The sequence below is a fragment of the Dipodomys spectabilis genome, unplaced genomic scaffold (assembly GCF_019054845.1).
Source record: "Dipodomys spectabilis isolate Male_0828 unplaced genomic scaffold, ASM1905484v1 ptg000017l, whole genome shotgun sequence".
Classification (NCBI taxonomy): Eukaryota; Metazoa; Chordata; class Mammalia; order Rodentia; family Heteromyidae; genus Dipodomys; species Dipodomys spectabilis.
The window spans coordinates 7,250,147-7,272,286 of record NW_024870694.1 but is presented as its reverse complement, the minus strand read 5'-3'; the positions used below and the strand labels follow the sequence as shown (position 1 = coordinate 7,272,286).

Genomic DNA, 22,140 nt, shown 5'->3' with positions numbered 1-22,140 from the left:
TATCCCCAAGGATAATGCATGTAAAGAGCACATAGACTACTCTTACAACAATTATCTCAAAATAAACGCCAAGAAAAACAATTAAGTATGTATGCATACATACCTTTCTGAAGCTTACTTTCTAAACCACTCTATACACATATAAAGACTCAATGAGACTAAGAAGAGTTACAAAATGTTAACCATGAAGAACTCTGGATAAACTAGTCTTTCAACTTGGCTGCAGCGCATGTTTTCAAAGAAACCACTGAGGGAAAGGAATAACCTGTAGTTTCTCTTCTGATACTTTGCTTTCCTATTTGAAATATTCCCTATCAAGATTCACACTATCTGGACTAAGCTTGGTGCTTCTGGGAGGACTGGAATCTTGGAGAAAAAGGCAACCAGACATTACAATGCCCTTACAGGTCTGACACAACTTAGTAAAACATACCCAAACAGCTGGAAACAGCATGCCATATGCTAAAATGTAACTGTTACCACTCTGCTTAGCATTTTTGGAAAACAAAACAGTTTCATGCCTATCTATATGTGTTGGGGATTGTTTTGGATTTTTTCCTTTCATTATTTTTTTCTTCTCTCAAGTATAAAACAAAAAACATCTGAGTAACACTAAGAGTTTCCTGATGGTGGAGCAGTGTTACTAGTTCTGGAATAACACAAAGGTTCAACTCAGTAAGTAGGTATGAGAAATGAACTGCAGTGAAAAATGGCCCAAATCAGATTAGTCTGGGCTTTCTATGACAATTTAATGATGCAGTGAATGTAAAAGGCTTAGCATAACATAAGAGGTCAATAATTCTGCCATTATAATTAGGCATTTAAAATTACTTTAATAAGAAAAAGCAACCAAAGCTTACACTTTACAAGAATGGCTATTCACAAAATTATTTTAAAGTTAATATTACCTCATTATTTTAGAATCAAATAAGCACATGCATGTCAGAAGTTATAAAATTATATTTATACCTTTTATAACATTCTAAAAGTTCAAATTGGATTTATTTAGTTTAGCCTATAGAGAGTATGATATAGTGGAATGAGTCCAATATTTAAAATCCAAAGGGAATTTAGTCCTGACTCCTCCACTCTAGGGCTATGTGGTTTCAGTATAGTCCTGCAAAACTGATAGTATGACAAAATTGTAGGAAATAAAATAGAAAATTTCATAAAATTTTCCACATGGTTATGTAAAACTACATTCATTCTAATGAGACTTGTCAAATTCAAGAAAAAACTTGTGAAGATTATATTAAATGGGAAAAATCAAGAGTTTAAAAATGTGGGGTCACTGAAACTAAAATTTCTAGTCTGTATTTATGTAAAATTCAAATGTATATATTCATCCAAATAATTTCCCAAAGACTTGTACAGAAGTTTAGGGAGCCTTATATTTGATCATGAACCGTCTTTTTTTCCTAATAAGCCAGAAAAAGGCACCACCTAAAGTGAAGTCAATAGGTCTTGCTTACCCTAACATGTTTTATTTTATTTATTTTGAGTGCATTTTTTTATTGTGAAAATACTGTACAGAGTGGTTACAATTACATGGGCAAGATCATGAGTACATTTCTTATCAAGCATTGTAGCCTCCTCCTTTGTTTCCCCTTCCCATCCCTTCCCATCCTCCCCCCACCCCCCACTCAGTCCTCCTACCCCCCCCCCCCACCAAAGTTGTAAAGTTCGTTTTTCCACATAATGACTTGTACATCTCATCGTTGCAATGGATCTACCTGTATCCCTATTTAAACGATTTGTTTTTTCCCTTCTCCTCCACACATTATACCAACCTCAAATACAGTAAAAGCAGGGGTTATACCATGGGGGAGGGACATACAAAGCAACAAGGAAATAATATTATAAATGTGTTAGAAACAATCACCTGAAAGAAACATCTGAATACATATCTTAGGATTCTATGCCTCCATCAGAAAGAATGACATTGCCCCATTTGCTAGGAAATGGAAAGACTTGGAAAAAATTATATTAAGTGAAGTAAGCCAGGCCCAAAGAAACTTAGGTCCCATGGTTTCCCTTATTTGCAATAACTAGTATATGTCTGAGTGAACCAGAAAAGGTCAGATAAGTTGATGTTAGGGAAATGAACCCTAACATGTTTTAACAAAACCATTCATGAGTTTAGATCACTGGCACAATGAGGTCTCCAATCCCTAAAACTCTGCACCTCCTCTAGGCCTTAGGAAAGCAAGCTCCAGTCCCCATTATCACCCAGTACAGAATCTCTTCCTCCTTTAAGTCTCCTGACCATGCTATTTACAAGTGTTAGTCAGTCTTCTCAAGGGCAGTATTTTCCTTTCCTACTGCCATTACCAGTTTATGTTCTTATTACTGTCTGCCTGCTGTAGTACTAGAATCACCTCCCTTACCCTTAATCTCTCTGCCCTTACAATCCATCCTATTCAGCACTACTAAGTTAAATATTCTAAAGTCATGCTTTGTCTATGTCACTCTATTCAAAAACTTTACCCAGAGAATAAAATCCTCAGCCTAGAGCATAAACAGAGCCTAGAAGCTGAAGGACAGTCATTAGAAAATCTAGATGCAGCCTTGATTGCCCTAAGCAGAAAAAAATACCACCTCAGAAGCACCAACAAAAAAGGTGAACAATGTTATGTTCACCATGGGCTTCTATGTTCACTCAAAATGGAAATGTAGGTTACAAGTAACAACGGAGACTTAAATTAAGAAAGATAAAGAGGCCAAACACCAGTAGTAGCTTGTGCCTGTAATCAAGCTACTCAGGAAGATGAGATGTGAGGATCAATGTTTGAAGCCAGCCCAGTCTGTGAGGCTTTTTTTTTGTCCATTCTGGGACTTGAACTCTGGGCCTGGGTGCTGTCTCTGAGCTCTTCAGCTTAAGGCTAGTGCTCTATCACTTGAGCCTCAGTGCCACTTCTTGTGTTCTGGTGGTTAATTGGAGATAAGAGTCTCAAGGACTTTCCTGCCTGGGCTGGCTTTGAAACTCGACGCTCAGATCTCAGCCTCCTGAGCTACTCAGCCATGAGCTACCAGCACCAGAATGTGAGATTCCAAAGAAAGCCAGAAGTGGAGCTCAAGTGGTAGAGCACCAGCCTTAAGCACAAAAATTACAGGGGAGGAGACAACTAGGTACTGTTAATATTTATTTAAAATGCATAAATAATTATTAGACTTGGTACCTGAAACAAAAGGAACAATAAAATAATGGAGACATGTTTCTTACAAATGGGAGAAAACATACCTGGTAAAGGCAAGCTGCTGTTCCAAGGAAAAATGCAATGATGTAATTAAAATCCTCACCATCACTCTGTAAAAAATGACATAAAAGATTACCTCTTTCCTGGAAGCCTATTTCCAAAAATAATACATCAGGACAGGGTATGGCAATGTTTATTCACAATTTTTTTTACAAAAAAATACAAATACAAAATAAGAGTCAAGGAATGAGAGACCAAGGAAGACTACAAGTGTTCCTGTGTCTTGTAATGCCCCATAAATTTCATTTCATCCAAAAGAAAATGAAAACCACTGGGGAAGTCAGTTCCCTTACAATACACAAACCTCCTCTTGGCACTGAAATGCACAAAGCCCAGAGGCTGATAACGTTAATCCTGATCAGGAGAGTTTTTGCTTGACTCAAATAAAAACAGACAAACCTTACTATCTAGTAAGCACATCACTGAATTGTCCAGTAAAATAATGTGACATGATTTAAACAAAACAAAGCAAAGCAAAACTGACAAGTGAAAAGCTACTGTCCACTAGAGTGTGCTAAATGCCAATGAGAAAATTCAGGACTAATGGACCATGCCTGCTGTGCCAGAAAACAGCTACACAGAGGAAACACACAGCTAGATCGTGCATGGGGTGTTTCTTTGAAAACAAAAAGGGACATGCAACCGCCCATGTTTTCTTACTTCTTTTTGCTTCCTAGTAAATATCTACATCATCAACTTCTTTCAATGTATTTACCAAGTATAACAAATAAGAACACAGGCAGGAGTATTAAATGTTTTTCTTTCATGGCCCTCTTATTTATTTTAGGGGAAAAATTTTTTTTGAGAGAGGGTCTTGCTATGTAGCCCATTACAGCTTCAACTCTCCACCTTCTTGCCCTAGTTCCTCCAGTGCTCGATTATAAGTATGTACTACTACACCTGACCTAGAAAAAACATCTTTATACAATAAAAATTTCCACATGTCACAAGAATAGCTCCCATAACTATGCCTTCAAGAGGTAGTGTACAGAGGTAATTCATTTGGTACAGATGATTAGGTACAGAACTGTCTGCAAGACCAGGGGAGAGTGGCTTATCCTGGTGAGAAGATCTTAAAATAGGAACATTAATCTGTCTGGGGTGCTCAGGCCAGTTCTACCCAAGAGGCTGGGAAGGCCAATATGAAATCTCTCCACTTTATAATTTTAACCTTTCTGCTAGCATTTAAGTATGTTCTACTTAATTGCTGTTTTAGTCCTTTATTTTTAGATTACTTTTTTCCTGATTATAAAAACATATTCATTATAGAGAAAGTGGAAAATACCGACTATACAAAGAAATTCATATAGGAATTCATCTAGGAAAACTATTAACATTTTTGTGTATTTCCTATTGTTCTTCCTCCTCCTCCTTTTTCTCCTCCCTCTTTTTCTCCCTCTCTCCATCCCTCCCTCTGTGTGTACATCTGAAAAGAAATGCAATGACTTATATATATGTTGCTTAGTAGTATTTCACATTACACTATAAACCTTTCCCATTAGAAAATAGTTCTTAATCACAGAATGTGTAAATGGTTGTACAAACTTTCATTGCAAAACACAGTGGAACTTAATAACTGTACCACAATTGAGTATTATTTTTCTCTTAATTTGCATTTAATTGCCTTTTAGAACATGTTAAGAGAGTATTTCTAGAGTAAGTCAGACCTGTATTCAAATTTTTATTTATAAGCTACATTATTTTATAATGTTTAATTTTAATTTCTTTTGAAAAATAATTACTTATGCTTTATTTATTTATTTTTTTGCCAGTTGTGGGGCATGAACTCTGGGCCTGGGCGCTGTCCCTCAGCTCTTCAGCTCAAGGCTAGCCCTCTACCACTTGGGCCACAGTGCCACTTCTGGCTTTTTCTGCTTATGTGGTACTGAGGAATCGAACCCAGGGCCTCATGCATACAAGGCAAGCACTCTACCACTGAGCCACCTTCCCAGCCCCTACTTATGCTTTATAGTAGTTGTGACAAACATTGTTATAGGCAAAGAATCTTTTAAATGTTGGTGCTTGAGTTTATGGAGTCTAAAAGCTTCATCCTGCAGAATGGGAAGATGAGACCCATAACGGTAAAGGAAACTTCCTAAGGTTACAAAGTCACTGGCAGAGGTAACATACAAATTCCAGTGTCCACACCAGTATTTATCAGAAGGCTCAATTTTTTTGCTGCTTTTAGGCATCAACTTAGAGAGATAGTATCATTGTTTCACAGTCGATCTTTTTTTTTTGGTCAGTTATGGGGCTTGAACTCTGGGCCTGAGCGCTGTCCCTCAGCTCTTCAGCTCAAGGCTAGCACTCTACCGCTTGAGCTACAAGGCCACTTCCAGTTTTCTAGTGATTTATTGGAGATAAGAGTCTCACAGACTTTCCTGCAGGGGCTGGCTTTGAACCTCGATCCTCAAGTCTCAGCCTCCTGAGTAGCTACGATTACAGGCCTGAGCCACCGGTGCCTGGCACAGTTGATCTTTAAATGAATAGATTCAATATAAACCAGTGTGATAAAAGTTTATACGTTCACAAGTTGTCAGTCACCATCAGTGTATAAACATCTGTAAACTCAGAACAAAGGAAGTGTAAACAATGTAATTTACACATTACTATGAACACTAAATCAAATATACCAATCTAAAATAAAAACTATACTAACTCTAAACTTTTTCAGTCTGAACTAAAATACCAGAGAAAAGTTTCAGTATTACATATTTTAATAAATTCTTTTATTTCAAGTGGTAGGTATTAATCTATAATAAACTTGTGCCAAATCCTTAACATTAAGTGTTAATTAATGTAGGTCTTCAAATTTAAATGTACCTCAAGCTTAAAGTTACATATTAGGAGATAAATATAGCAGTCACTCAAAAAGAGTATCTGGCCATATGCCTAAGGCTTACACCCATAATCCTAGCTACTCAGGAGGCTGAGATCTGAGGATCATGGATTGAAGCTAGTCCAGGCAGGAAAATCCATGAGACTCTTATCTCCAATAAATTACTCAGAAAAAGCTGAAAGAGGTGCTGTGGCTCAAGTGGTAGAGCACTAGCCTTGAGCCAAAGAAACTCAGGGACTGTGCCCAGGCCCAGAGTTCTGGCCCTGAGACCAGAAAAAAAAAAAAGAGTATTTAGAATTCAAGGTCTTAGAAAAGTAAACTTTAAATTATTATCTGTTTATTAGTAATACTCAGTAAATATGCCATGTATTTTTAGCTAGATCTAAAATTATAATGCCAAAATAAATTCTATACTCTTAAATCAAGCCATCAGAGAAATACTGAAACCACTTACTCTGGATACTGACAATCCCCCAACCCCTTTCTTATCACAGTGATAGGCATAGCTATACTGCAGGTAAAGATTGACAACCTATGTTCTAAGATTTGCACAGTTCTACATGGCAGACAGCAATCAAAAAGATCTACTTTTACTGACCACAATTTATCTAGAGTAACTGTAGAATTTATTCTTAACACAAAATATAATGTGCCAGAGAAAAAGCTAACAATGTCTTAAATCTAATGGTTTTAGTGGAGATTTAAAATGGAAAAAAAAAAAAAGACTGGTTACCCAACACAAGTCGTAAGGAATAATAAACTTAAATGTAGAAAAATTAAAAGCAAGAGACCTCAGGTCAAAGATTTTGTAGGCGTCTTTTCTGGTTAACTGGGATTAAGATATACTTGTTGAAAATACTCTAGTTTATACTTCTAAACTACTCTGGTTTTTAAAAACCTCCTAAGTTTATCATTATGTTTATTTGCATTCTGACATCTCAGCTTTTCCTTTTACCTATCACAGATTCTATCTTTTAGGACATGGAATCTTCTGAAGGCAGATATTTCCAATACTGTATGGTTTTGTCTCTTTCACCCTCATAGCAAAACAAGGAAAAATATTTTTAAGAACCAGTCATTTTCAACATTTTTTTCTCTAGGTAGATCAAATCCTCAATAATTGGAGCAACAGGGATATCGACTATTTGTCTAGTGGATTTCTAAAGGCAGAGATCCTCACTTAGGTGAGGGAATCAGAAGTGCTGGTATGTCCTAAAAGTACCTTTGGATGACTCATTACTTGTAAACTACATTGCCTCCAACATTTCATCCTGCTGTTTCTTGCTTTTCTCTTTAAGAGTCACTAATTAGGAACCTCACTATTTGTATGTAGAATATGTCATTCAGGTAATACTAAGGGACATAGCCAGGTGGAAATGCCTCATCTTTCAGATAGCTAAGAATCCTACATGAACCAATATATAGATTTCTGGATCAGATTAAAGAAAAAATGCCACTGGAGTAAGTTTAGTCTACTGAAAAAGAAATTATTCCTTATCAGCCATTTAAAAAATTAGGGCATGGGGCTGGGGGTTTAGCACAGCAGAAGGGCGCCCGCCTGGCGCCCTGGGTTCGGTTCTTAGTCCTGGGAAAAAAAAAAAAGACATAAAAAATTAGGGAAGGGGAAACAACGGAGGAGGCTACAATGCTTGATAAGAAATCTACTCATTATCTTGCCCATGTAATTGTAACCCCTCTGTACAGTATTTTCACAATAAAAAAAAAAATTGCAAAAAAAATTTTAAAAAATAAATAAAAAATTACCTTCAAAGACACAAGCATACATACTGATCAAAATATGAATTGCCAACTATTAAAAAAGGACTACTCCAGGGCTGGGAAGGTGGCTCAGTGGTAGAGCGCTTGCCTCGCATGCCAGAGGCCCTGGGTTCGATTCCTCAGCACCACATAAGCAAAAAGAAAAAAGCCAGAAGTGGTGCTGTGGCTCAAGTGGTAGAGCGCTAGCCTTGAGCTGAAGAGCTGAGGGTCAGCGCCCAGGCCCAGAGTTCAGGCCCCACAACCGGACCTCTCCCTCCCCCCCAAAAAAGGACTACTCCAGTGATACTCACTAGACACTATGTTGAACATGAACTATACAACTTGTGGGTGAGGATGGGAAGGGGTGACATTGTCCGAAAAGAAATGTACTCATTACCTGACCTATGTAACTATAACCCTTGTATAATAACAACTTTTTAAAAAATGGAATGGACTACTCCAGATTTTTCTTTAATCAAAATTTACCTCATGACTTTCATACCTACTATCAGTTAACAATAAACTGTAAAAATAGAAAAAATTTTCTGTGAAGTTTCTAGGGAAACTGAAATCTCTGATAGCAAGAGAGAAGCTACAAAAGCCCAGGGAAACTACTTAATCTTTAGAAAACATTTATCTTTACTTGAAATTTTCATTACTTAAAAATCGAATCAAATAGTAATAACAAAAGTTGTCATTTGTTTCTACTTAGTTAACAAGTATTAAACCCAAAATCTTAGAAATGCTAGACAAGCACTCTACTATGGCTCATACCCTAAAGTTTATTCTTACTATTTGTAAACTAAATGAGCAATTTTCATATGGTTCAAAAAGTAAGCCAGACACTAGTAACTCACCCTGTAATCCTATCTAAATAGAAGGCTGAGGACAGGATGACTGCAGATTGAGGCCTGTCTGGGCTATTCAAGACCAGGTGCTGTTCAGTAGTCTGTAGGACTCTATCTCAATGGATAAGCTAAATGTGGTGGTACAAACCTTGTCATCCCCATTAGTGGGAGTCTATACTAGGAGGATCACAGTGCAGGCATGCTCTTGGGACAGAAAGCAAGACCTTCTCTTGAAAATAATCATGCAAAAAAGGACTGGAGGTGTGGCTCAGTGTTATAGCACCAGCCTAGCAAGCACAAGCCTAAGTTAAAATTCCAATACTGAGAACATATATATTTTTTTCTTATGACCAGAAGTTTCAATAGCTTCAAAGACAAACCACATTGAATGCTTTCACTACCGACACAAACCAAAGTAGCCACTGACAGCTTTAAGGGCAGAATACAAACACGAAGTGGGGAAACATGACCATATCTGAAGCCCACACCAACTTGGCTCACAACAGTAGAGCTCCACTAGTGCTGAGGTGTGCGAAAGTATGGAAGGAGACAGCTGAATTTTCTAGGACTGAAGCACTGATAGCTGCTTGGGCACGGATATGTGCTCAAGCTATGGGGAAGAAAGAATAGCTAGCCTCTAAAGTTTACATATTCAAATCTGTGTAAATTAAATCCTACTGTTATTTTGGTAGACAGCAAATTAAATCCTACTGTTATTCTGGTAAGCAGTCTGTGGTGAGGACTGTTGGAATTGAGCTGGGAGGGTGAAGGTCAGAGAATGGACTTTCTCAAAATGGCCATTATCCTAACAGTGCACTCAACTCCTAAACTGTAGGTCCTCACCTGCCTTCACATGCCCATGATTCCTCCATAGGCAAAGAAAGCCCAATTGATGACTTCTAAGGGCCAACTGGTGCAGTATGTTGTACTTTAACTGCTTTCAAGTGGGGCTACACATAACTAAAGAACATCAAAACCACAGTGAGGATATTCTTCCTTGCCTGGTTTTCTTTCAACTTGTTATTAAGGAAGGTCTTTCAGTGCTGGCTGTTGAAAATGGACTTTCATTCTTTAGAATAGCTTTAGGTCTATAGAAACTTGAGTAGAGTTCCCACAGATCCTCTAGATCCACTGTTCACAACATTTCCTAACTTGTATTAGTGTAGTATATTTGTTACAACCAATAAGCCAATACTGATACACTATTATTAACTCATGGAAATATTCTTTGTTACACATTCTATGGTTTGAACAGGTTCACTATTAAAGTAACACAGAACAGTTTCACTTCTGTAAGAATCCCATGTTCTATATCTCTCTTCTCCTAACACCATCTTCCAAGACCCTAGCAAACACAGATTTTGTTACTATCTATAGTTCCAGCCTTTGCATGTTACATAATTGGATCACACAGTATGTAGTTTTTTCATACTGACTTCTTTCATTAATCAATATTCACTTAAGATTTATCCATGTTTTTTGTGGTTTGTCAGCTCATTTCTTTTTAATATTGAAGAACAGTTCTTTGTATGGATTACCATAGCTTATCCACTCACCTTTGAAAGTCATCTTTCTCAGTTGCTTTTAGGCTTTTGGAATTATGAATAAAGCTACTATTAACATCATATACAATTTTCTGTGTGGGAAAAAAGCTTTCTACTCATCTGGAAAGACAGATATAAGTACACTTTTACTGGACAATAAGGCAAGGCTATGTTTAGCTTTGTGAGAAATACCTGGTTTTTTTCCAAAATAGTGATACCACTTTTGTACTTCCACCAACACTGAATGGAAGATTCTGTTGTTCCTTATCCTCATCCACACTGGGTACAATTTTTTTTTTTCACCATTCTAGCAGGTGTTTGATATCACATTGTTGTGATTTTGCAACCCCATAATGACATATGATGCTGAGCATCTTTTTATGTTTACTTGTCATCTGTATATACCCAGGTAAGGTATCCATTTGGATCTTTGGTCACTTATTAGGTTAGTGTGCTTTCTTATTTTTGAGTTTTAAGATTTCTGTGTTTATTTTGGAGGCAAGCCCCTTTATTAAGTGTTTTGCAAATATTTTCTCCTACCCTGTAGCTTCTTTTTCATTATTTTAACAGTGTCTTTCACAGAAGTTAATGTAGCGAAATCTAACGTACCAACTTTTTCTTTCATAGTTTTTGCTCACTATACCGAAGATCATATAGGTGACACAGGTTGTCTTCCATATTAGCTTTTAAAAATTTTAAGTTCTATGCTTTCCATTTAGGTCTATGACCCATTCTGAGTTAATTTTTGTAAAGCCTATATCTGTGTCTATATTCATACTTTTGCATGTGGATTTCCAGTTGTTCCAGCATCATTTACTGGAAATGACTAAACTTTCTCCACTGAATTGTTTTTGTTTCTGTACCAAAAATACATTGACTATATGGATGTGGATTTATTTCTGGACTCTATTCTGTTGTATTGATCTACTTGTCTATTCTTTTGTCAATTCACATTGTTTGAATTATTGTACTTTCCAGTAAGTCTTAAAAGTTTAGTAATATGAGTTTCCAACTTTGTTCCTCATTCTTAGTATGTATAGACTTCTAGGTGTGAAAAATGAACAAACAAATAATAATCTGCCACTAGTTCTTAACACAGACTTCCTAAAACCTTTATACAGAGAGGTGCTAGAAAATCTGTTCTATTATTTGCTCTTTGGTTTTGTTATAAAGCCCTAAGATCTTTGTAATTTCTTAGGTTATAGGAGCATTTCACACAGAATTATCAACACTATGGAATTTTGTAGTGATGGGAGCATCTTTTGTTCTAAGGCAATTCTTGGTGGACTGTTGGATGAGGACTAGTTACAAAAGAAGAAGTCAAGCCGGGCACCAGTGGCTCATGCCTGTAATCCTAGCTACTCAGGAGGCTGAGATCTGAGGATCTCGGTTCAAAGCCATCCCAGGCAGGAAAGACCATGAAATTCTTATCTCTAATAAACCACCCGAAAACTGGAAGTGGCACTGTAGCTCAAGTGGCAGAGTGATAGACTTGAGCTGAAGAGCTGAGGGACAGCGCTCAGGTCTAGAATTCAAGCCCCATAACCGATTTAAAAAAAAAAAAAAAAAACACGAAGAAGAAGTCATGCTGAAAGCCTTCGGATTTTTCCTAGTCCATCTTCAGGGGAGAGAGGAACTGAATATTAAGTTAATAAACAGTTATGCTTTCTTAAAATTCTCTAAGACAATAAAGTTGGAGCACTTCCATACTGGAGAACATGTGAGAAGATTAGCAAGCCCCAACTCTACAGAGACAGAAGCTGCTGTGCTCAGGCCCTTCTGTATCTTTTGTAATATCCTTTATAATAAACCGGTAAACATGTTTCCATAAATCCTGCAAGCCACTCAGGAAGGAGTTGTGAGAATCTCCAATTTAGAGTTGGTTGGTTATAAATACAGGTGACAATCTAGACTTGCAACTGGCAACTGAAGTGGGGAGAGTCTTATGGGACTGAGTCCTTAAGTGATGAGGTCTGTACTAACTCCAGGTAGATAGTGTCAGAAATGAATTAAATTGTAGGGCACCCAGTTGGTATTGGAGAATTGGTTGGAATGGGTAAATTTCTCACCCATCTAGTAAAGAATGAAATTCTAAAAGCACTGAGTTGTGAGTAAAAATAGAGGTTTGCTTTTCTGTATACACTGGGTCTATAAATGTTAGAATTCCTTTATCCATATCTACAAAATAACTTGATAGGACTTTGTTTGGGATTGTGTTGAATTTATAGACCAAAAGTCAACAACATTGACTTTTCCTATTTCTGAACATGGAATCTCTATTTAGTTAGATACTTGATGTATTAGTTTTTATAGTATATGCATAGTTTTTAAATAGGATCTCATACATAGTTTGTTAATTAACTTTTTCTTTGCAATCAGTATCAGTGGTACTGTTTTTCATTTCAAATTTCAATTGTTCCTTGCCAATATATAGGACAGTAACTTTTGTATACTTTATCTCTTATATCTTACAATCTTACTATAATCACTTATTATTATTCTAGGAGGTTTTTGTTGTTTAAATTTTTCTATACAATCATGTCACATTCAAAGTTTTATTTCCTCTTTCCCAATCTATAGATCTTTTACTTCCTTTTTTTGTCTTATTACACTAACTAGGACTTCCAATACAATATTGATTAGCATGTAAGTAGACATCTTTGTCTTATTTCTGCCATAGGGGAAAAGTATTTAGTTCTTCATGACACTAACTATAGGGCTTTTGCTTTTTTTTTCTTGGTAGAGGTTCTTTATCAAGGTCAGAAAGTTACCCTCTATTCTTAGTTTTTTGCAAGTTTTTATTTTGCATGGAGTTGGTTTTTGTCAAATATTTATCTCCACTGTGGATATGATCATATTATTTTATTTAGCTAGTTGAATCTAACAAATTGTAGTAATCCATTTCAGATATTAAAGCAGCCTTGAATATCCAAGAAACATTGATGAAAATTTCTGCATATATACTCAAGAAAGATACTGGTGTGTAAAGTCTTTTTAAAATGTAAACAAGCTGAGAAATCTGAAACCATCAGTTACATGTAAGTTACAAACTGTTAATTCTATCAAAATTATATCAAATGCAATGAGCCAAATATTCTGCAGATCAAAAGGAGAATATGAAACAATTAGGAATTAATGGAAGCTTTAGCTAATTAAGAGTATCTCAGGAGCATAAATATCTTAGTTTTTACATTATGAATCTGAGAAAAGAGAAGGAATGAATAAGCCCAAGAGCAGGAAAGATAGGATATCTGAGTTTCTGAAGAAATTATAGTTCCCCTTAACAAGTTTTTTGAAGTATATCCTTGTCTGCATTTTAACTTAAAAGGCAATATGGCCTAAGCTCAGGCTCTGTAACTTATACACTATTTTAAGTTAGAGATGTAAGAGGAAAAAAAACCTTTTCTCCACAACAAAAAAATCAACTCTTCACACACCTACACTACGGTTCTTTCCATTGTATCAATGAAATGTTAAAACAACAACAACAATAAAGACAATCTTATTACAGTGTTAGCTTCTTTAGTCAGCAGTTTCCAAACTGCCCATTTCTTCTCTTTGACAGCTTGTCTAGTTAGCTAAAAGGTTAAACTCTTTGTGTTAAACTCCTTGTCCTTAGTAGAGGACAAGGAAAAGGAAGGCCCAGGACAACAGATAGCTTGCTATACCTGAAAGGGAATAGGGACTTTACCTGGGGGCAAAAGGTGTTTTTGGAAGAACTGAAAAGTGATGAAAAGTCCCATACGTTGAGTATAAGTTCAGCTCTTCTAGCAGAACCTATTTCACCTGCTTTTGGGTTTGGGAGGCTAAATGAATTCAGTGTTTGTTGAATAGTACCCTGACTATTGCCCAAGCAGCGCATTTAAAACAGGATATAAAGTGTTGAGTGGATCTTTCTAAGGGGTATTCTGAGCTTAATACTGACCAAAAGAATAGGAGAAAGAAGTAGAAGTAGAGAAAAGTAGTGAGATATGTTTGATTCATGATGTGGAGGCATTGATAATTCTTTATAGAGAAAGTAATAAAAACAAAGGAAAGGAAAACTGTGCAGTCTTAAATGTGCTAGACTGAAGACCAAAGGATGGACAATATAAAGGAGAACATAGCATTGATGATTTCCTAGGTAGCTCAGGTTTTAAAAGACCACTGACCAAAAATAAAAAGGATCAGATAACTAAGCAGAAATACACAGAAGTAGCATATGAACACTGGCCACATGTACACTCCTCTGCAGCTATAAGACCAGTTCACACTGCTCACTTCTGTCCTGACTCACTGACCTCTCCCCTTCACAGTTCTGCATACTTGGCAATTATCCATGAACTTCTTTGCCTCCTCAATTCATCTTTTTTTCTTCCTCAATTCATCTTTAAGCTGTGCAACTCTAAGTCCCATGTCACATATAGCTCAGTATCCTCACAGTACCTCCTAAAGAGGACACAAGAAATAAATGTATGCTGATGAAGTCAAAGATGCCAACTAGAAATCGGTGTTGTTGTTGTTGTTGTTTGGTTGGGTTTTTTTTGTCGGTCATGGGGCTTGAACTCTGGGCTTGGGCACTATCCCTGCACTCTTTAGCTCAAGGAAAGCACTCTACTGCTTGAGCCACAGCGCCACTTTCAATTTTATTGGAGACAAGAGTCTCACAGACTTTCTTGCCTGGGCTGGCTTTGAACCATGATCCTCAGATCTCAGCCTCCTGAGTGGCTAAGAATAAAGGCGTGAGCCATGGGCGCCCGGCTGAAATTGGTATTTTTAATGGAAGAGAGGAGAGGGTAGGTATAAAGAACACAGCCTTTTAAGCATGCAATGTAAACTGCACTAAGACTTCATCCAATTCAAATCAATTAACAAGGAGAAATGAATAGGTAGTCACCTAAAAATTTAAAAATAGCACAATACCTGCAGGAGACTTTCTATGGCATGAAAACCTCGAATTAAATTCAGAACTCCACATAAAAGACTAAGGATAAATGCCACCATCCCTGACAAAGTTGCTGGTTCTAGTCGCTGGTGAGCTAGAAAATAAAATAAGTGGTTAGAAAGTGAGTATCTGCATCTCATATTGTCTGAACTTAGGTTAAACAGAAATTCACTACTTAAAGGGGTCAAAAATAAGTAATTTTATACAAACATATTTTAGTAACTGAATATTCTTTTTTAAAATGTAAAATGTTTGACAACATAAAAACTTCCTTCTCCTCCTCTTTATTTATTCATTTATTTATTTATTTATTTATTTATTTATTTATTTATTTTGGGGGGGGGGAAGTCCTGGGGCTTGAACTCTGGGCCTGTGCAGTGCTCTAGAATCCTTTTGGTCAAGGCTAACACTCTAACTTGAACCACTTCCAGCTTCTTCTGGGGTTAATTGGAGATGAGTCTCATGGACCTTCTCAGCTCCGGCTGGCTATGTACTGAAATCCTTAGATCTCAGTCTCCTGAATAGCTAGGATTATAGGCATGAGCCACTGCTACCAGGCTCCATTCTCTTGTACTCAAATTAAAATCTTTTACTTTACATTTTAAACAAAGACATCTAACTTGAATTTGGGATATTTATTTGGCATTAAATCATTTGGGAAAACATTTCGCTTAAATATGTCTAACATTTGCAAGTAGCACAAGTATTTGCAAAGATGACTTTGCTTGGAAATTCTTAGCATAATTCCTATTTTTTCTGAAAATACTTGGAACACATTGTAAAGGACAAACATAGCTTGCTTAATTTTAAGCAAAGCTCCTTCTAACTTAGGTTCCAAGTCTATAAAAATGACTAGATACATGTAAAAGGGCATGAACCATCACCAATCTGAACTTTTTAGAAAGCAGTCTAATAGTTACAAAGTTCTTGGTCCTATGAATATCACTTGAAGGTTAAAACAGTAAAATACAAGATGAAAAATTGACTTATTTTATTTTTACACATTCTCTATAATCTTTCAGGGTTTCAGTTATATTAGCATCCTGCACTTAAAAGAATTAACAATGGAGGCCAAACAAAAACACAAAACTAAGTACATAATCATTAGACCTCAAAAGGGAGACATAGGCAAAAAGAGAACAAAAGATCACATTTTTATTATTTTATTTAAACTACTGAAGTGGAAAATCCCAACAATGAAGTTAATGAGGTGGAACATTAATATAAGAAGGGCTTAAACCTTTGCAAGTTATATTTAGCCTTTATAGCAGAAAAGACTCCCTAAACAGCTAAAAAAAAAAAAAAAAAAAAAAACCTACATATCACAAGTATTTATTAAAATTCAGTAGAAAATACTAACAGAACATTTTCCTAAATTTTCTCTGTTGTCTGTGTTTTATCTCTCAATTTTCTTGAGATTTTAATATGAAAACAGAAAATCAAAAAACTTGAGTAAAGTATTGACGCCAAGATCTTTAATCAGAAGAAGAAATAAAAAATCTCACCAGTTAAAAACCTATACAACAAATCTACCTACCAATAAGTTGTATTTTGTAACTCATTTTCTCTCCCTTCCCACCATCTCTCAGTAAGGAAGAAATGGTTCACTAAAAGGTGAATCCTTAATATGGGCCTACAAAAACCACCAACTGACTAGATTATGTGAAACATACTTCTAAAATATAAGAAAACTGACCTATTTTTAAAAGTCACAAATAATACTCTACACTATAACTAAAATTATTTAGTTTTATATGGTTAAGGGGTAGCCATTCTTCGGTAGAAAGGTATATTTACATTTGTCAATGAGTATCCATATAAGAAATGTACAGTAAGTCCATATATATTATTTATTAAGTTTCTAATAATTGCCTTTTGGCTTTGAAGCAGTCTATTTATAAGAATAGCACATCATTTATAAACTAATTATTTCAAAATGACTAAAGATAATTTGAAAGTATAAAAGCAAATGCTAAGCCTCCTTTAACAAGGACAATGTAAGCAATGTGCTTGCTGGCACTATGACAAATCGTAGGAGAAAGAAATTCTAAAGTGGCCATTTCCTAATTCCCAGCCTCTCTCCTTCACAGGATTTGGGGCAAGGAGGACTTGTATTTAGAGAACAGTTACCAAGTTGCCTATATAAAATGCAAAAAGGTAACCCTACTGAAGGATTATTTCTCATTTTAACAGCTAAACTAGATATTTAACCTCTTTTTAATGTTTTATGCTCTACATGCTCTTTTTTGTTTCAGTAAAACAAATTCACTGACTTCTAACATACTTACTGAACATTTCAACTTGACACCATGCTAGGCACAGTCAGGTGTAGAGTACATTTGGAACAATGACAGTATAGGAATAAAACAAAGCAGTATCACCTAGATATTTTTCATTTGGTTTTGCTATTCCTTTACTACAATGCTTTTTCTTTAGTTAGCTTCTTTAAATCCAATAATGCTCCTTCTAGCTGATGGAAGGCAAGTTATAGAACCTAGAAAAGTTGATAGGCATTAAAGAAAGCAGACTTGGCCAGGCTTTGATGGCTCATGCCTGTAATCCTAGCAACTCAGAAGGCTGAGATCTGAGGATTGCAGTTTAAAGGTGGGGAGGAGGGGGTGAGAAGAGAGGGAAAGGGGAGACTTCAGGATACAAGAAAACATTTTAACAAGCAGTCCAGCAATGGCATACACTACTTTACAAAGCAATGAGGTTTCTAATTCTGTCACAACACTTGAGGAAGGTGTACTTTCTTTGGGAGTAGAGGTTTGAGCAGATAATCACTGACGTCTTTCCATTTGGGGTCTCAGTCAAGAACCCTGGTTTAAATATTGCCAATCTAACACAATGTATTTTACATGCCTATAAATATATAATGCAAAAAAAACCTATTTTTCATTTTATCTAAAGGCTTACAAAGAAATTTTAAATGTTGTTCTACCAAGAGATCCTTTATGATTATTATTTGAAAGTATTTTCCTAGTTACTTATCTGGTAGCTTTCTTGTTAACAACTGAGAAAAATGATTGCTTTGAATTTTTATAGTCTCCTACATACTTAATTTAAAATACTAGAATAAAGTAATTCATTTTCAAGAGTTCCTCAGTTCTTACAAAAAGAAATTAATGACATAAGTGAAATCCAGAACTCACCAGAAGAAATCTTACCAGCACCTTTATAGTCAGCAGAAAATACAGATGTGACTCCATTGGCTGACCCCAATTCACACATGGGAATTTGATAAGGTGGCCTTAGCTTGATTTCCATCTGCATGTCAGACAGATTTATCTTTGTAGAAAGAGACCTGGGATTATTATATCGTTGCTTGGTCCTCTGAATAAAATTATCTATGTAAAATAAAAAATAAATTTCCTTGGGTTCATTTGTCAATTAAATCATTTGAGAATGTGATGTTCAAGGGTAGTAAATTTTATAAAGTTTGTTATTCAATTTGTCATGGAATTTCCAATTTATTTGTGTTATACAGTATATTCTGGAGTAGACAGTTTTTCACTCTAAAACTAAAAACTAAAGAAGTGTTAAACTAAGGGTTTAACATTACCTCAGTGTATGATCATCACTTCAAGGAATTACAGAAACAAATGGCTTTACTTTTAAACTAAAGTTTTAATTTTTACCATAATTCTTACCTTATGAAATATTAGATCTATTATTAGTTGCAATTATATAACACAAGCAACATGTTGTTACAAATTTGTTTTCATATTTATTGCTTACACCATTAGAATAAGTCCTTTAAATAAAGAATAAGTTTAATAAAAACAATGATATTTCTTAAATATCTTCCAAGAAGAATTTTATTTTTTTTTCCCCTTTTATCAGGAGTTGAGCAAACAACTACCCATAGCCAAATTGAGCCTGCTGGTTTTGCAAATAGTTTTATTAGACTATAATTGTGCTCATTCATTTATGTATTGTGGCTACTTTCAAGCTACAATGGCAGAATTGGCAGAGACTGTGTGGCTTTTAAAGCCACACACTCTCTGGTCCTTTCCAGCAAATGTTTGCCAACCACTGTCCCACATTAAGCAAGATTACTGTAAAAGATTATTACCACAAAACTTTGAATCTGACTCATAAATTTCTCATTGAGAAACTGTCCTCTAGAATTAATCAAAATCACACTGCCTTTAAGCTCAAACACAATTTTTTCTAACAGGTATCTAAATAAGTAAAAAGTTGTCATTTGCCAAACAATTCTGTCAAAAGTAAGGTAGTTGAAGTTTTCCTTCTAACCCCTACTATTAGGTAGAAAATTGTCTATGACTAGATGGAGATGGAATAATAAAAAAAGTGGGGGAGAATCAGGCCCTTACCAAATTCAATGAAACAGTATGGTCTGACAGCGGTATTTGTCTTCATCATGCTATAAGTAGTTATGAATTCCTTCTGAAGCTCATCCAGGAAAGAGAAGGCGAGAACATTTGGGTAATTTTCAGTGCACAACATCATGTAGCTCACTCCCAGGGAGCTAATAAAACTACAGTGTAAAAAACATTGGTTTTAAAATTTCAAATGAAATCAAGGTAATTCGTTGCTTCACACAAGACTAGTTCTATATCATAAAGTACTGCCACAGTGGCAATGAAGACATTAGCATTTATTATACACTCCAGTGAAAAACTTAAGCCAAAATATAACACTACCTAAAGTTGTGTTTTAAAAACAGCAAATGAAAATTATAAGGTGTTTCAGAGAGGGAGATATACTATGGTCCTAAAAATTCAGTTATTCACATGGGAAAGAATATACAAATACATAAACATTACAAACAGCTTAAAAATCAAACCATTCACAAAAGCCCATGGCACTTAACACACTCAAGTCAAAAGTAATGGACACTATCCCCAGAAAAAGGCCTTAACAGCACAAAAAAATTGTACATAATTGCAGGTAGTCACTGATTTCTTCGTCACCACTGACCCAAGAATCAAATCCTTTATGTAGTAACGAATTATGAAACACTGGGATAGGGGAAGAATAATTTATTATTAGTTTATAGCACTAATAACAATAAGTAAGCGAGGAAAAAGGAGACTTTGCTTGCAGCAGAATGCTGAGCCCTAACTAATAAATAAGGAGATAGTGCCAAAATTAAAAAAATCAACATTTTATACCAACATAGTAAAATGTAAAGCAAGCAAATATAATCATGAATGTTAAATTGAGGGGGACATTTTTATGAAGACCAGTATATTTGCATGATTTTAAAATGTCTTCCAATGCTTGCTCATTAATTGAGAAAGAAAAATATGTAGTAGAAACAAGACAACACATTTACCAAGTATTCTAACATCACTAAGGAGGGGCAGATGGACACATTACATCTACACATGTGGTGTCCAAAGAAAAGATACAGTGCTCATCTTACTTCCTGGCTGAAAATGCACAATAAACACCAGGATGACCAGCATTTGTTTAAAGGGGAGATACATACTTTAAAAATCTCAGTGCTGTGAAAAAGAAATAAAGGTGGTGGAAATGTTTCCAACCAAAGGAGTGTATAGAGCTGGCAACTAAAATGTGAGACCTAATCTGGATTCTGTCACAGAAAGGGGGCTGACATGCTATAAAGGACAGTTCTAGAGTCACTTGAAAAAGAAAAGTAGGCAATAAAGTACAGTTTCAGTATTCAATTTGCTACAAATGAATACTATCTCATATAGGTAAAAGAATGTCCCACATATTAGAAAACATATTGAAAAAAATTAAGGAAAAAAAGAGGTTACTGTATTTGTAAACTCCTTTTAATGAGCCAGAAAATAATCAGGCAATAAAATGTTAACAAAATAAATATGGGATCAGGTATTACTTGGTGTTTTCTAAAACTAAAATTATTCCTAAATAATTTAAAATTAAAACAAAAACTTCTTTAAACATTGAAACATTCAAATTAACCATGTTCTATTGAAAAACCTTTCTACACTGTTCTATTGATATGTTGAATTGAAACCTCTTGGATTTAACAACAAAAAGTTCTAGTACACATATATATCTCCGCTCTGCAACCAATAAGCAGAGCATAGAACACAAATAGGTATCTCTCTCTTTTTTTAAAAAAAAATTTCTGGCAGTACTAGGATGCCTTCCAACGTTTTCATGTTTTAGTTACTACTATTTTTATTTTAGGGTGACCCTGAAGTTTGAACTCAGGGTATTATGCCTCAAACCTTCCTTTTCTTTGGTAAGTTTTGAGATACAGTCTCATTTTCCAACCTAGGCATGAACCTGACTGCTTTAGACTACTTTAGGCTTCTTATTTCTGGGATCACAGATGACTGCTACTTCATCCCACCTCTATCCACTGGGCTGGAGTCTCTCTTTTCTGCCACGATTGGCCTAGGATCATGATCCTCCCCCGTAGGAGGATTAAGATGACAAGTGTGTGCCACTATACCCAGTTAGGAATTGAAAAGGAGTCTCATGTACTTTTCTGCCTAGTCTGGCCTGACTGTGATCCTCACAAACTCAGTCTCCAAACTAGTTAAGATTACACGGGTGAGCCATTGGTGCCTGGTCTATGCCTTGGTTAGTTTTTGGATGGGGATCTCAAGTTTTTGCCTGGGGCTGCTTTCAGATTAAAATCCCTCTTAAATAACAGTAGCTGGGAATGCAGACATGCACTACCATTCCTGGTTCATTGTTGAAAGGGAATCTCACTAACTTTTTGCCTGGACTGCCCTCAAACCTTGACTTCTCAAACTCCACCTCCCAAGTAGATAGGATTACAGGTATGTGCCACACATGGACCATCTTCAGTTTTTAAAAAAATGTCTTGCTGTGTAGTACCAACTAGCTTCCATCTTGCTAGGCCTTCCTCCAAAATGTTAGAATTATAGACATATGCCAGCATGACCAGCCCAAAATATGTTTTCCCAAGTGGTATTCTGTTTGTTTTTGTCGGTCATGGGGCTTGAACTCTGAGCCTGGGCCCTGTCCCTGAGCTCTT

The 22,140-nt window shown here is 35.8% G+C and overlaps 1 protein-coding gene across 7 annotated transcripts in view; it reads right to left on the bottom strand.

The window, feature by feature from the left end:
- The window catches only part of Sec22a (SEC22 homolog A, vesicle trafficking protein), a 49,094-nt gene that overhangs the window by 7,448 nt on the left and 19,506 nt on the right, over positions 1 to 22,140 (bottom strand). For all 7 annotated transcript variants that reach the window (XM_042669482.1, XM_042669499.1, XM_042669491.1 and 4 more), the window contains exons 3-6: positions 19,508 to 19,671; positions 18,323 to 18,517; positions 15,149 to 15,264; positions 3,242 to 3,307 (exon numbers count right to left, since the gene is read on the bottom strand). In XM_042669482.1, coding sequence (XP_042525416.1) covers positions 3,242 to 3,307; positions 15,149 to 15,264; positions 18,323 to 18,517; positions 19,508 to 19,671 — 541 coding nt within the window. The remainder of the gene's footprint in view (positions 1 to 3,241; positions 3,308 to 15,148; positions 15,265 to 18,322; positions 18,518 to 19,507; positions 19,672 to 22,140) is intronic.